Below are 14,873 nucleotides of genomic sequence, written 5' to 3' on the forward strand. Positions count from 1 at the left end.
TTTATTTTGGCATTGTAGTCCAACCATGTTTTAAAAAACTTTTGAATTGTTTTTTTAGCTTTAAATTATTTTTTAAAATGTTTTTTGATTATTTTGATATACTAATAGTAAAAATAAATTTAAAAAAATAAAAAAATTATTTTAATATATTTTTAAATAAAAATTATTTTTAAAACAGTTTCTACGGTACTCTCGAGTAAATACTACAACTGATTTTAAAAAAAAATTGAACTGTAAGAGTAAATACATCCGGTCGATCCTGACCATAGAAATAAGTAAATTCCAAACTATTGAAGATACCCAGGGGGCCAGGCGCCACCCACTGCTACACCTACAAGTCAGCAAGGACCAGTTTAGCCAATTGGAGAAAAGGGGATAATGGCATGCTTGTAATATTTCAGTAGCCAAGGGCATCTTCGTATTCTCCAACTTTCTGAAGAAAAAATTTTGCGGACAGAGAAAAGAGACAGTTAAAAGAGCCAAAGCAAAAGAGAAAGGAAACAGAGAGAGAGATCCAATTGAGTCCGCGACCGAGTCAGGGTCACGTCAAAGTACTGAGTTAACACTGTTTGTTAGAGTCGATCCTGACCGTTAGATCGTGCCGATATCAATCGTCCGGTTCTTCTTCGTTTCCTCCTCTCTCGCTCTCTCTCTCTCTCTCCCCCCCCGTTCGTATTGGAAATAATTTGAAGCGGATAATCCAAAGGAGCGGTCGGGCCTGGTCTGGTCGGGTTTTGCGGTTATTCTTGTGTTGTGGTTTCGGGTTTTTCTGGTAATTATATTGTTTGGTTGTGAAAAGATGGTAGTTTTACTGTTTGGCTGCTGGGAAAATGAAGGAAAAGTAAAAAAGACTGGTTTTTTTGGGTGTTTGAAATTTTATTAATTTTTTTAGTATTACTGTTGAAAAGTGAAAAGAAAATTGAGTTAGATAAAAAAAGTTATATATTTGATTGGGTTTGTTAGGCTTTTAGTTTTTAAGTAAGCAAAAGAAAAAAAAAGTAAAAAAGGAAGGATATTTTTTTGGTAAGTAGTTGGTAGCCAAACACATAGGATAGTGATCTTTTATGTTTAGTAAAATTTTTAGTTTTTTTAGCTGGTAACCTAGAAAGTTATTTTTTGGGAATTAATTATGGGGTCTAATTGTTTTGTTCTAATTTATTTCAGATTTGAGCTCTGTGAAAGCTTGATTACAGTATAATGGAGCTTTATTGAAGCGGGATTAGTGTTTTGAAGGTTGAGATAATGGAGGATATTTGGGCAAGAAAAATGAGCCAGGGTTATATTTTTTTGTACTAGATTTTGATAATTTGTTGATCTCTTTGGATTGGGTTTATTTTGGTTCTCCCTCATAGAGTTACAAGTTTATTGAGGGAGAAGAAGAGGATTGAACTGTATAAAACCCTAATTGTGCCGGGTGAAATGAAAACCTAGAATTTGTGGAAGAGAAATGGAGATTGAAATGGAACAAAGTTTGTAGCCTAGAGATTGGAAGAGAAATAGTGCTGGAGAGAAAATCAATGGAAGATTTTTCCAAGTATGCCCATAGCCCTGCTCATTTGGCAGTTGCATGCCGAGATTATGCTACTCTTAAGGGAATTATCTCAACTCTCCCACTGCTTGCCAAGGCTGGTGAAGTTAATACCGAAGAAGAGTCTCTTGCTGCTGAGCAACAGGCTGATGCTGTCTCAGCTGTCATTGACCGCAGGGATGTTCCTGGCCGAGAGACTCCTTTGCATCTGGCTGTCAGGTTGCGGGATCCAATTGCAGCAGAGATTTTAATGGCGGCTGGTGCTGATTGGAGTCTGCAGAATGAGAATGGCTGGAGTGCGCTTCAAGAAGCAGTTTGCACGAGAGAAGAGTCAATTGCCATTGTAATTGCTCGGCACTACCAACCTCTTGCTTGGGCAAAATGGTGTCGTAGGCTTCCGCGAATTGTTGCTTCAGCAGCTCGTATCCGTGATTTTTACATGGAGATCACTTTTCATTTTGAGAGTTCTGTCATCCCATTTATTGGACGCATTGCCCCATCAGATACTTACCGCATTTGGAAGCGTGGTTCTAACCTCCGCGCTGATATGACTCTTGCTGGCTTTGATGGTTTTCGCATTCAGAGGTCAGATCAAACATTTCTATTTCTTGGGGAGGGATACTCCTCAGAGGATGGCAACATATCTTTGGCACCAGGTTCTTTGGTTGTTCTTGCTCATAAAGAAAAAGAGGTGACAAATGCTTTGGAGGGGGCTGGCGCCCAACCAACTGAAGCGGAAGTTGCACATGAAGTGGCTTTGATGTCTAAAACTAATATGTATAGGCCAGGCATTGATGTCACTCAGGCAGAGCTTATTCCAAACTTGAATTGGAGAAGGCAAGAGAGGACTGAAATGGTTGGAAATTGGAAGGCCAAAGTCTATGACATGCTTCATGTGATGGTCAGTGTGAAGTCAAGACGGGTTCCTGGTGCTATGACTGATGAAGAGCTTTTTGCAGTGGATGAGGAAGAGAGATTAGGAAATGCTGCTGAAAATGATGAGTTTGATGACGTGTTGACTCCTGAGGAGAGGAAACAGTTAGAATCTGCACTTTGTATTGGGAACTCTGATGGTCTTGGTGACGATGAGGAACCTGGTGTTGTTGATAACCAAGAAAATGGCTCAGGAGGTGTATATGAAAATGGTGAATCTAATGGTGCTGTTAAGGAGAAGAAGAGTTGGTTTGGTTGGAAGAATAAAGGTTCTAAGAACACTTATGACGATCCTGAAGACTCGAAGATCTTGAAAAAATTTTCAAATTTGGCCCCAGAAGGTGGTGCCCAGAAATCTGACGATCACCAAAAATCATCAGAATCTGCCAGGGAGGATACGGGGGATGCCAAGAAAGGAAAAGATAAAAGCAGCAAGAAGAAAAAGAAGAAAGGGCCCAGTAGTGAATCTAAGCATGAGAGTGAGTACAAGAAGGGTTTGAGACCTGTCTTGTGGCTCACACCAGATTTTCCTTTGAAAACTGAGGAGCTCCTGCCTTTACTTGACATATTAGCCAATAAAGTCAAGGCTATTAGGAGACTCAGAGAGCTTTTGACAACAAAGCTTCCTCTTGGAACATTTCCTGTCAAGGTAAACCAGATCCTCAGATCTCTTGCATTATTTAATTGGTTGCACTGCCTGCTCTGTTTTTTATATCTTAGTTTGGTCAATTTACAGTTTCTCCTCCAGTATTTGCTTATGTTATTTTCTGCTTTTGTCGTGATACCAAGCAATCAGCTCTTGTTTTCGACAGTAAGAGGTTTTCTTTTATCTTTGGTGCTTTCTTTCCTCAACCACACCCCCCCCCCTTTTTTTTCCTGGGAAGGAGGAGATAATTAGTTAAAAATTTTGAGCTATAGGTTTTTAAGGTTCTTGGATGCCTTCTGTTCTTCTGTTCTGGGGTTTAACAGGAATATCACCAAAGCATTGTTCAATGACTCAATTGTTGGAACTTTTAATTGGGCTTGGCATTCTTTTGTGGAAATCTTAGCGGATAGTCGCTTTTGGCTCACAGAAAAATCTCCAATGGTTTTCCTTCAAGCATCTTGGACTGTTCTCCATGTTTTAACGTCTCCTTAGTGGCACATCTGATTTACTTTTTCACTGAGCTCAATCATGTTTGTTCATGGGCCAGAGTGATTAAACAATATGGGCTACGAGCATCTTTCAGGGAAGCCACTGCATGTGTTTTTTGTTTTTTGAACTGGAAAAAGTGGCTCGAGGCTGAGGTAGTACTAATGAGTTATCATTATCACGATGAAGATTTTTTTAATACACTGGAGATAATATGACTTTTAGGTAGTACAGGGGAAGTTAGAACTAGCTGACCACTGTGAGAGATCAAACCTTGAATTGATGAATGAATTAATTCAGATTATGAAATCAGAAAAAGAGAATGGTTTTGTTATTGAAGTAATCCAATAATCATTTTGCATTGTTTGGCCTTTATATGACTGTCTTTTTCATCACTTTTCTTATCTCCTTCATTCATGAATGCATCAGGTGGTCTTACCTAGTTGGGGTTTGCCTTTCAATGATACTTCTACTGCATCATGCATTTTGTCGGAAGTTTATGTTAATTGTCAAGTATTATATTGTTTCCATTGATTTCTCATTAAAATGAGTGAGAAATTCTACCAGTTAGACTTGTTATGCCTCCATTTTTTAGTGCATCTTAGTTTCTACTTGTTGGTGGTATGGCCATTAGAATTAATAATGATCAACAATTATGTTATTCTCGTTGTATGCGTATTGCATGTCTTTTTAGTATGTTATAAAATTTCCTCTTACGTGCTTTCATTCAGAAAGTTTCCGAACAGTATGAAAGTGAACTTTGGTCAAAGATGGTTATCATGCTGCCTTTGACATTTCAGAAATCACTTTATGCACTTCTATTTCTGATTTGGCCATTCAAGTTGCCTCATTTATCATTCGTGCTGCACATAGAATTGATCAAAGTGTCTGTTTTCTCATGATTTTTTACTGTCATCCAAAAACCACAAGCCATGTGTAGAAGGATGAAGTTGGGACGTAAGCTTGTGGTAGTATAATGGTGTCCATATGTTAGCTGATATTCACTGTACTTTGATACTGCTGCAGGTCGCCATCCCTATTGTCCCAACTGTCCGGGTGCTTATTACTTTTACAAAGTTTGAGGAGCTACAGCCTTCAGAAGAATTCTCAACACCTCTCTCCAGCCCAGCGCATTTCCAAGATGCAAAGTCCAAGGAATCCGAGGGGGCTTCATCATGGATTTCATGGATGAAAGGGAGTCGAGGTGGACAATCAAGTGATAGTGATAGTCACCGGTACAAGGATGAAATTGACCCTTTCCTCATACCATCAGACTATACTTGGGTTGATGCCAATGCGAAGAAACGCCGCATGAAAGCCAAGAAAGCTAGGAACAAGAAACATAGGAGAGGTTATCCTGCATCACAGGCTGCAGCAAGAGGTGAGGATGGGCGGGCCCATCATTTGAGTGAAGATGTGGAAGAATAATAGAAACAAGTAGTCCAAGGTACTTGGCCACTTCAAAATCCTTTGCATCATAGGAAAGGGAGGTAAGGCTCTGCTGGCACATACACTTGTGACTTGTGATGGATCTTCGTGGAATGAAGCAGTGGATGATTTACAGGATATCTGTTAGGCGATTACTTCATTAGGAAGACTGCTGCTTCTTCTGTCTATTTTTGTGTGATGTCAAAATGGGGAGGCACAAAATCTCCTTTCCCCCCTTTAATAGCTCACTTTCTTCCCCCCCAGACATCAATCCTTGTATCTAAGCTATCGCTTACCAAGTTTACATTTTTGTGATTGTCATTCTTTCCCTCCTGGTTAAATTGACAGTTTCTTAAAGCTATAATGATTTTGACTTTTATAAAATGTTTGTGGCTTGCATTGCTTGTGAGAATAACTAGCGGTTGCATGTGATTTGAACTTTGATCATCAACTGAACTACTCTTTATCCAGAATTTTGAAGCAAACTTTTACAGTTAGTTGATTCACACACCTTTAAAGGCTTGAAGTGTCAAAGCAAATTACTTGTATCTAGCATGTGGTTATGAACTGACTCGGTGGAGATTTTTTAGTCAGGAATAGTTTAAAGCAACTTGGGATTTCTAGACAGCGCATCATCTTATTTACAGGTTGGACTTTGGAGGGAGCTAAAGAAGAAAAGAAACAAGTATGTAAGCCGTTGCTGTAATTATATCTTTCTATAACCTGTCTTTCTTTTCTCTGTTGAATATACTGAATAGTTCAAGAGCTCATTTTTATCTTGTTTGTTGCGGAACAACGGAAAAAAAAAAATAAAAATAAAGCAAGAAAGAACTAAGTTTTAAAGAAAGAAGCTAAGAATTAAAAAACAAAGAAATGGAAAAGCCAGGAAGAAAAGAGAATTTAGGAAGGATTTTTTATTTTAATCATGAAAAACTAACTCACAAACTGAAAAAGAATAATATAAATAACATAATATTTAAACATCCAATTATTGAGTTCAATCCATCAATTAAAATTGTTGAACATGAAAAACTCAAATAAATAAAATAAAACAATAAATAGGCTCAAATGGGCTCAGTCATCTAACTAAATAATGACAGGCTGAGCCATTCTATGTCATCTCTGTGTATACTTGTGTAATTTACGGTGTGAGTCTGATATCTCCACTAACTTTGCTGAGGTTAGAGAAACTCAATCCTGTTGAGTGTGACTCTGGGCAATTCTAATAATACTCTTAAAGATAAGCATCAATCTATTGCAAAGCATTTCTAATGATCCAAATGCAATCTGAATCATGTTGGATTACCCAACAAACTAGAAACAGTTAAACCCCACCATTCTTGGTAAAAACAATTTGTTCATCTAGAATAGCTTCAATATTATCCTTGTGTTAAGGTTAACGTGAAAGGAGTAGAGGTTTCAATAGGATCAATAGAAAGGGGAGTTAAGTGGCATCTCAAATGGATTATTTGAAATATGATGCGGTTTCTAGTATGCAACTAGATCTTTAATATTAAATGGAGAGCTAATGCCTAAATCAAGGGATAAATCAAGAACATAAGCATTTGGACAACCCATTATAGCACTCTGAATGGTCTTGCACTACGTGCATGTAATTTTTGATTAGTTCTTAAAGGAAATTGCTTGGATCTAATCTGTATCATAACATAATCTTCCATATTAAATTCATTATGTCGCCTATGGAAATAAGCTTGAAGTTATATTGCACATTATTTGCATGGATCTGCTTAGTGATTTCAATATGCAAATTCTGAATTCTACAAAAGACTCAACTGACTTAGATACACTAGCATGAAGAGACATAGAAAGAAGGTTTAAAGGTTTCTTAGGCTTGTAATTATAAACAATTTCAAAGGTTCTCATGCTTATTGACCTATTGAAATAACTATTATAATCAAACTGAGCTGTAGGAAGAACCAATTCAATTCCTATTATGATCACTCACTGAACACCTCAAAAGGTCGCCTAAATTCCTATTAACTACCTCACTTTGATCATCAATTTGGGGGTGTTAGACACTAAAAAACTTCAACTTAGTTCTCATCATATGCCCAAAGGATTTTCAAGAAATAACTCATAAATATAATATCCCTATCCGAGGCTATGGTTTGGAAAAGACCATACAACTTGACAATCTTGTCAAAATAGAGTTCCACAACTCTAGAAGCATCTATGGTTTTAGTACAAGGGATAAAATGGATCATATTAAAGAAATGGTCGACAACCACAAAAATATGCTTCTTTGTAGTATGTGGAAGCTTGAGTATAAAATTTATACTTACATCTTACCAAAGGCAAGTGGGAACATGCAACGGGGTGTAAAGACTAGTATTATGTTTTCCATGCTTAGTTAGTTGACATGTTTGACATTGATACTTCTCTTTTCAAACTAGACAAAAAAAATAAAAAATAAAATAGACTTTCTACCTTTTTAATGGTTTTATTTCTTCCAAAGTGTCCCAAAAGACCTCTAACATGAATCTCTCATATAAAAAATTCACGCACTAATGTCTTCAGGATACAAAGCTTATTATTTCTAAATAAATACCCCTTTGGAGGTGATAACCATCTACAATACAATTATTCTCATCTTTTAAAGTCATGTATATTTCTTCAAATTCTGGTTAAGATTCATACTTCTCTTTGAGTCTCTCAAATCCAGTAACTTCAATACTCATTATAGATAACAACGTTACTCGACAACTTAAGGCATTTGCTGCCTTATTCCCCATTCCAGATTTATGTTTCAAAACAAATGAATAAGGTCATACAAACTTGTATAAGGTGATCTAAATGCTCTTTCTTTGTTTTGCTATAAATAAGGATATCATTAAATTACACCACTAAGAATTTTTCCATAAATGACCTAAGCACATGTGTCATTAATCTCGTAAAAGTGCTTGGTGCATTGGAAAGGCTAAAAGGCATGACTTGCCACTTATATAATCTATCTAGATATAAATGCAATTTTACATTCATCTCCTAAACAGATTCTTATATGATGATACCCACTTTTCATGTTAATCTAAGAGAAGATTTGAGCTACTGCCATTATATCTAGCATGTCATCCAATCGAGAAATGAGAAAATGATATTTGATTGTAATTCTATTGATAGCTCGACTATCTACACACATTTTTTATAATTCATTTTTCATAGGTGTTAATAGGACATGTAATGTACATGAGCTCGAACTCTCTTATATAAATTATTTTTGTAACAATTCACATATTTGCCTTTGCAATTTAGCATGTTCATTAAGGTTTATCTTATAGTGAGGCAAGTTTGGTAATGTGGCGTTATGAACAAAATATATGGCATGTTGAATGTCAAGCATATAGGGTAAAACATCAGGGAGTTTAAAGGAAAAAATATCAAGTAGTTTAGATTGATTAATTGACAATTAAAAAATTCAAAGCTCTGATATCAAAATTGATGCAGAACAATGAACAAAAAAAAATTAAAGCAAAAGAGAAAGAAACTTTAAAGAAATAAGCTAAGGATTAAAAGCAAATAAAGGAAAAAGCTAGGAAGAAAAAAGAATTCAGGAAGGAAAAAGTTTGTTATTTTTATTTAATCATAAAAAAATTATTTCACAAATTAAAGAAAAATATATAAATAACATAACCTTAAAATATCAAATTATTGGACTTAACTCATCAATTAAATCTGTTTAACATAAATAATTTAAATAAATAAAATAAAATAATAAAATAGACCTATATGGTTTCAGTTTCAATCAAAGAATAACATGTTATGCTATTCTACATTGTCTCTATTTATATATTTATGTAATTTACGGTGTGAATCTAATATTCCCATCAACTTACTACATTACGGATCGTGGCTTGGTGACAAGCTTAGATTCCTGCAAGGATATTTAAATTTCTCGTAATTTCTCAGTAACAAATCGATACATCCATAAACAATTTATCCAAATTCATGCTTTCATAAATTTTCATGGGGTGAAGGCATTTTGGATATCATACTTACTGAATATATGATCAGTCCAATCGACCACTGCAAAAGATACTACTTTCGGACATGAATTATCGGTTTACAGCTTGATTATGCGAAGAAATTCCAGTCATCGTCATCATCATTTCAGGGCCACTGGAGAGGGGATGGTGTGAAAAAAAAGGCAGTTTTGAGCTGAGCTTTCTGCATCTCCAGAGTCACTTCCATGTCTCAAAGTCAGCACCTTTCGCTACCGTTGTGGATTCCATTGCCATTGCTGCCAGACAACAGCTGTAACATGCATGTCCCAGGAAGGCAGCAACCTGGAGGAATTTGATTTTGCTCAAGTAATCCATGCAGGATTCTGGGTTTTAACTCTTAAGTGACTTGTTAATGCCCTAAATGACTCGTAATTCAGAGTCATCAAGTGTTTGTCTCACTTAGAAACTTGAATTACTTGTCATTCAACAATTGTTTAAGATAGAACTGTCTCTTTCCCATCGTTCTTCAAGTCAATGTTTGTGCTTGAGTTGATTGGAATGCAGAAATTTAAATCCTAAACAAATATATCATTTCATTTCGTTATATTATTATATTATAGAAAACAAGGGCAATTGAATCAAATTTATTACTTTTTATACAGAGAATACACAAGTGGAACATTATGGAGCAAAAATTAAAACTCATTTACAGATGAGAAATCCCTGACCATATCACTCTTTTGTTTACTTACAAATCTTCTTCTTAGGGCATATAATATCCTACCAGAACCGATCTTTGTTAACGCTCAAGTAACCAGCCATTACTTTCCCTCCGGTGTTCCTCATACCATCTATGAGATAGCACCATGTCGAACCCAGTGCTCCGACGAAAAAGTCGGCCTCTGTTGCCATCAAGAAATTAACAAGGGGATAGTTTGTACTGGTTTGCCTGCCCAGACTTGCCTCATATGTGGCCATTGTCATGTTCCCAACTTGTCGTGTTACATTCGTGTAGTAGAAATCCCATTTCGTGTATTGCTTTGACTTGTCGACAACTTCCTGAAAATATATCATTAGATCATCGGCAGTGACGAGAGGAGAGATGGGTGGAAGTAAATGACTAAGAACGCGAAGAACTACGAAGAAAGCATGGAGTATGAAGCTCTAACCTGCATTTCAGTTGACAGCCAAACAGTCTTGATGTGAGGAAAATGCTGTCTGATCCGGTCAGCAAGATGCATGTAACCTTCAAACTCAACTACCTTCATTTCACATGCCTTGTCTCCCATTCTTACATGCATGCTCAACAATGGCCTAGGAATCCATGGTCTGTGACTGGACCATACGAATTCTTCAATGTCTGACCTGCGCTTCTGAAAATCCTGTTAGAAGAGGGTGGTGTCATTGTAAGAATCATTTCACTTCAGGTATTATAGTGAATGTCTACCAATGTAGTTAATTGGGGTTCACTTGAGATCAAGGATTAACAGAACCTTTGGCCATTCTGTTCGGAGACTTGTAAGAACCATCCTCGCGGCTTCCTTCCCAAAAGCAGCATTTCGGGCAATATTCATCAAGCCACACATATACTGAGTTTGGAATCTCATCAAGTATCTTATTGCCTGATGACAGATAAACAATATCTCAATCGCAAAAAAGGAACAAATCTCATGTTGTTTTGGGTGGCAGAACATGGACGCCAACAGGCTTTAATTCCACAGCGATATCATTGTAATAAACAAGCAAGACACCACATAGAGGAAGTTTGTTCACTGCCCTCAGCCTCCATCACGCTCGCACTCCTTTTTCTATATGGCTATGGCTAATCATCTCTCACTAATCTTGGTTGTATCTGGATTAAAATCATAAACTAGCTTTCCTCTAGACGCAAATATATGATAAAGAGAGATGCTGGCAACTTGCAACTCCATGTTTGGGAGATGGAATGTTGGCAAGAAAGTAAAATCTGAGAAGGTTAACAATACCAAGGAACAGCACGAAAGTGAGTCTCACTCCTTTCTAGATTAAGTTTAAGTTTTACCTGTGCTCTCCACCATCTTCGATCCATTTTACGATGAAAAGCGACCAAACTCCCATTCATTTCTGTTGTTGGTTGCAGAAATCTCCAGGGTTCTCCCCATACCCTGTTTAACAAATAGTGTCAGTCATTTGGGAACAAAGACAACAATTATCTACAACTACAAGGGCTAATTCTGATTACACATGCAATGATCACTTGCCTTGGAGTCCTTCCAGTCCATATTTCTTTTGATTTATAACTGTCTTTTGTAGTTATAATTCCCCTTTCCAATGCTTCTTTATTACCCAATAGCTCAAATGCACGATCTCGACATTCTTGGGATGTTTCTGGAAAGAAGTAGCATGACCAACTGGAGTTGTAAGAACCTGCAGAAAGTCGATGGTTGTTTATCAGTAACAACATGGTTTTCTTCAAAGTGTTGTCTGCAGTTATCTCCAAGGCTTCAAACCAACTAACGCATTCTTGAGATGTTGAAACACAAGGTACACAAAATGTGGCGATGAGTTCATAACTTTTGATGCAAGGAACACATCGGATGATGTTTACACTTGCCATCATATCCATTTAATACAATAATCAATTAGAACTGCTATCCATTAATAGGTAAACAGTAAGAAGAAACATTCTTCAATCATACCTTTACAACCATCATGGTCAGCTCTATTGTAGTAGCTGGTGACAAGTACTCTTTTCTCGTTGATTGCAATCGCAAGAAGCCCGCACATTCCAGCTAGCTGGGCTCCAATACCGAAACCAGGTAACCTCTCCCAGTCAGCAACCAGAAATCTTACATTAGGATCCCTGCAGTTCTCAGGATGCTGATGTAGCCATATGTCACGCTGCACTTTCCTAGTAAGAGGATAGTTTTCTTCATCCGATCCAGTAATCTGGGAACCTTAACAATAAGTAAGGAAGCTAAAAAATAGAAACAAAATGCAATATTACATATCACAAATCATGCTAACAAGATGCAACATGAAAGATCACAAATCATGACCGAAGTGAGAAGAAAGTAATGTTTGGCAATATTTAGTATGATCATAGCCCAGTTTGTTTGACATTTCGAAAGGTTACATGGAATTAGTATAAACAATCATGTTGCAACTTGAAATTCTCTTCTCTTCTCATCAAATTATTTCAACAAAAAGAGGCTATAAATTCTCTCCACTCCACCTAGCTCCATCTCTGTCAATCCAAATGGTGTTGAGTAACTAATTCCAAGATTAAGTGTGTGCCAAATGCGACAATGGAACTACAACTATAATTACTTTCCGTTTAAGTACACCAGGAACATACCCAGGGAGGATAAGAACCTTCAGATATTGCTTGGTGCCTGAAGTACTCGAGCTGCTCATTGGCCATGGATGCAGGGTGTGTGTCTAACAATCCCTTCCAAGTTGTCCAAGGAGGTAACCTCTCATTTTCCGCTCGCATATCAAGACGTTCATTTTTTTGTCCACTCAATTTGCAGTTCTCCAAATGAGGGGCATTTGGCACGGCGGATTTGTCAAGTCCAGCACGGTGCCAGAAAGCACTCTTTCCGTCAACTGATTCTGATAACAAGGCACTCCAAGCTGAATGCAATAAAAAAACTCTCTCATCATCAGTCCCATCTTTACTTCTCTTTGAATCAACCCCCCTCTCTGCAACAACTTCGTTTCTTTTAAATCTGCAATCCACATTTGCAACTGTATCTGCAATTCAATTCATCGAAGGGCTTTCAGGTATAGAATTAAAGCACTAAGTTACATGTGATCAACAATCCATCAACAACTAATCAACAGCAGCTATAGCTAAGGGATGCACTCGACAGCGATTACTTAAAAGACTGACTACAGCAGAATTGAGTTAGATACTTCTTTTCTTCATGAAGGCTAATTTTTGAAGACCACAATTCTTTCTGAAGCATCATCTTATCGATTACTACCTCAAAAACAGTAGGGTTATAGGCTGCTTCAATTCTAAGTATATTAGAGAAAATTTGGATAGACTGATTATGTAAAGCACTAGTAAACAGTGATCTAGAAGTTCTGGAGAAGTAACCAACAAATGTATCTAACAAGTCACTTGAAGTTTATGTTGCTTCAAGTGCACCCTTTGATCATTCCTGGCCTTACTTTGCATGCATGAGGTTGTGCCTTATCTTCACCAAAAACCAATTTAAAATTACTCCGATCAACCTCAACTACCAGTTAAGACTTGTGAATTTAATAGCAAAACTTGTCTGGACTAAAATCCCTGTTCATCAATCCAAAACCAGTTAAAACTTGCAGGACAGGTACCAAAGACAAACAGCAAGTGAAGAACAAACATTGGTAGCTTATACTCACTGATAAACCCAGAACTTGAAGAATTCAATGGAGAATTTCCCTGAGAGATGGCAGAGAATGAAATGCCACCAAACTCAAAAGTCCCCAGAGAAGTAAGAAGAGCCAAAAACAAAGAGGTGAGGCAAACTCCACTGAGAAAACCCACCACACAAATTTGACATGGAAATGAACTACCAATTTGCAAAGCTTTCTGTGACACTATTCTCTCAAGCGATTTCTGGTTCAATGGCTCCATATTCATGTTTTTTTTAACCCAAAACTAGAAAGCCCTAAAGAATACTTGAAACCTTTGCTCTAAGTTTGTGGCATGACAACCAACCACTTCCAGCAATGACTCACATGAAAGTGTACTCCCAAACCAAACTTTCCGTGCTCGTGTAAATACCAAGTTTCCTTTTCCTTCGATTTTTTCCGTGTACAAGAAAACTTGAGTATGGCTTATCTGAAAGTACGGAAAGAAAGAACAAAGTTCAAAGAACTGTCCCTCTCAAGCCTCAACCACTCTTTTTTTACAGTCCCATAATTTCTTCTAAATTTTGTGGTCCACTTCCATGTCCCTCCAACTGCAAAATAAAAAAGAAATCTGATTAGAATTCACACAAAAACATATGAAAAAAAAAAAAACATAAATTTGGGCAGAGAAATAGACAGTTTACATAAATATTAAACAATCAAAACCCAACATGGAAAACTCAGAAACCATCAAGAAATCATCATTTTGTTGAAAAATCTGATGGAAATACAGATTGCCAGTGTGTATAATAAAGGAAAAACAGAAAAAAGGCACTAACAGCCGGGCTAAAATCCCATTAGAAATGCCATGCACACAGACACATACTATGCTGACACAAAACACTGGCTTCCCACTCCGAAGCTTGACAGTTTTCCACCAGATAAACATCCACAAGAACCGACCAGAAATCCCCAAACGTTAAATCGTTACAAGGAGTTGACAAAAACACACAATTTAATCTGTTACCAATAAAAACAATATCAAAGAATAAACCCTTTTTGTCAACCAAAGCCGAAAGAGAAAAGAAAGTGCCAGAATTGTCAGTATGTGATCAGAAAGTACGTTGGGAAGCCAACCAGTAAAATCTCATTTTTCAGTTTCTGCAGAAACACAGAGGCATGGCATCATCCTTTAACTCACGCTGACTTAAGTGATTGTGGTGTCTTCCTTAGGTCAAGTTTCTGCCATTGTCAAGTGCAGTGGTAGTAGAGAAGTATCTCATCATGGATTATTTGGTGAATGTAGAATATATAGAATGGTGGGACCAAGGTTTTAAAGCTCCATTATCATCATAATGGATCATCAACAACTGTCAATATCTAAAATGCCAAGAATTACAGAGAATATATAGTATATGGAGTTTGGACTAATCATTCAGGGTTGTTGAGTTGAGCAAGATTAAAGCATGATTATTTAGTGGATTAGTGGTTGGTGAGCTGGGTGATAGTGATGGAGTGTACTAGGTAGTGTTTGGGAGAGAAGCATGAGGTAAAGGTTGTAGATGCTGTC

The 14,873-nt window shown here is 37.1% G+C and overlaps 2 protein-coding genes across 6 annotated transcripts; one reads left to right on the plus strand and one right to left on the minus strand.

The window, feature by feature from the left end:
* The first annotated feature begins 461 nt into the window (after positions 1–461).
* Positions 462–5,405, plus strand: LOC118050651 (uncharacterized). The gene is made up of 3 exons (XM_035061056.2): positions 462–772; positions 1,165–3,110; positions 4,620–5,405. The coding sequence occupies exons 2-3, from the start codon at positions 1,518–1,520 to the stop codon at positions 5,019–5,021; spliced, it is 1,995 nt and encodes a 664-aa protein (XP_034916947.1). The 5' UTR covers positions 462–772; positions 1,165–1,517; the 3' UTR covers positions 5,022–5,405.
* Positions 5,406–9,613: 4,208 nt separating this feature from the next.
* On the minus strand, positions 9,614–14,764 carry LOC118050652 (uncharacterized). Of its 5 annotated transcripts, none has more exons than XM_035061060.2 (9): positions 14,505–14,764; positions 13,352–13,914; positions 12,318–12,715; positions 11,659–11,908; positions 11,221–11,386; positions 11,022–11,124; positions 10,474–10,602; positions 10,150–10,362; positions 9,614–10,039 (listed from the first exon to the last, which is right to left on the minus strand). In XM_035061060.2, the coding sequence occupies exons 2-9, from the start codon at positions 13,590–13,592 to the stop codon at positions 9,761–9,763; spliced, it is 1,779 nt and encodes a 592-aa protein (XP_034916951.1). In that variant the 5' UTR covers positions 13,593–13,914; positions 14,505–14,764; the 3' UTR covers positions 9,614–9,760. The 5 variants fall into 5 exon arrangements, with proteins under 5 accessions (XP_034916951.1, XP_034916949.1, XP_034916950.1 ...); XM_035061058.2 differs by having other exon boundaries at positions 14,441–14,764; XM_035061059.2 differs by having other exon boundaries at positions 14,427–14,764.
* Between the last annotated feature and the right edge of the window lie 109 nt (positions 14,765–14,873).

This window comes from Populus alba, chromosome 19 (genome assembly GCF_005239225.2).
Source record: "Populus alba chromosome 19, ASM523922v2, whole genome shotgun sequence".
NCBI classification, from domain to species: domain Eukaryota; kingdom Viridiplantae; phylum Streptophyta; class Magnoliopsida; order Malpighiales; family Salicaceae; genus Populus; species Populus alba.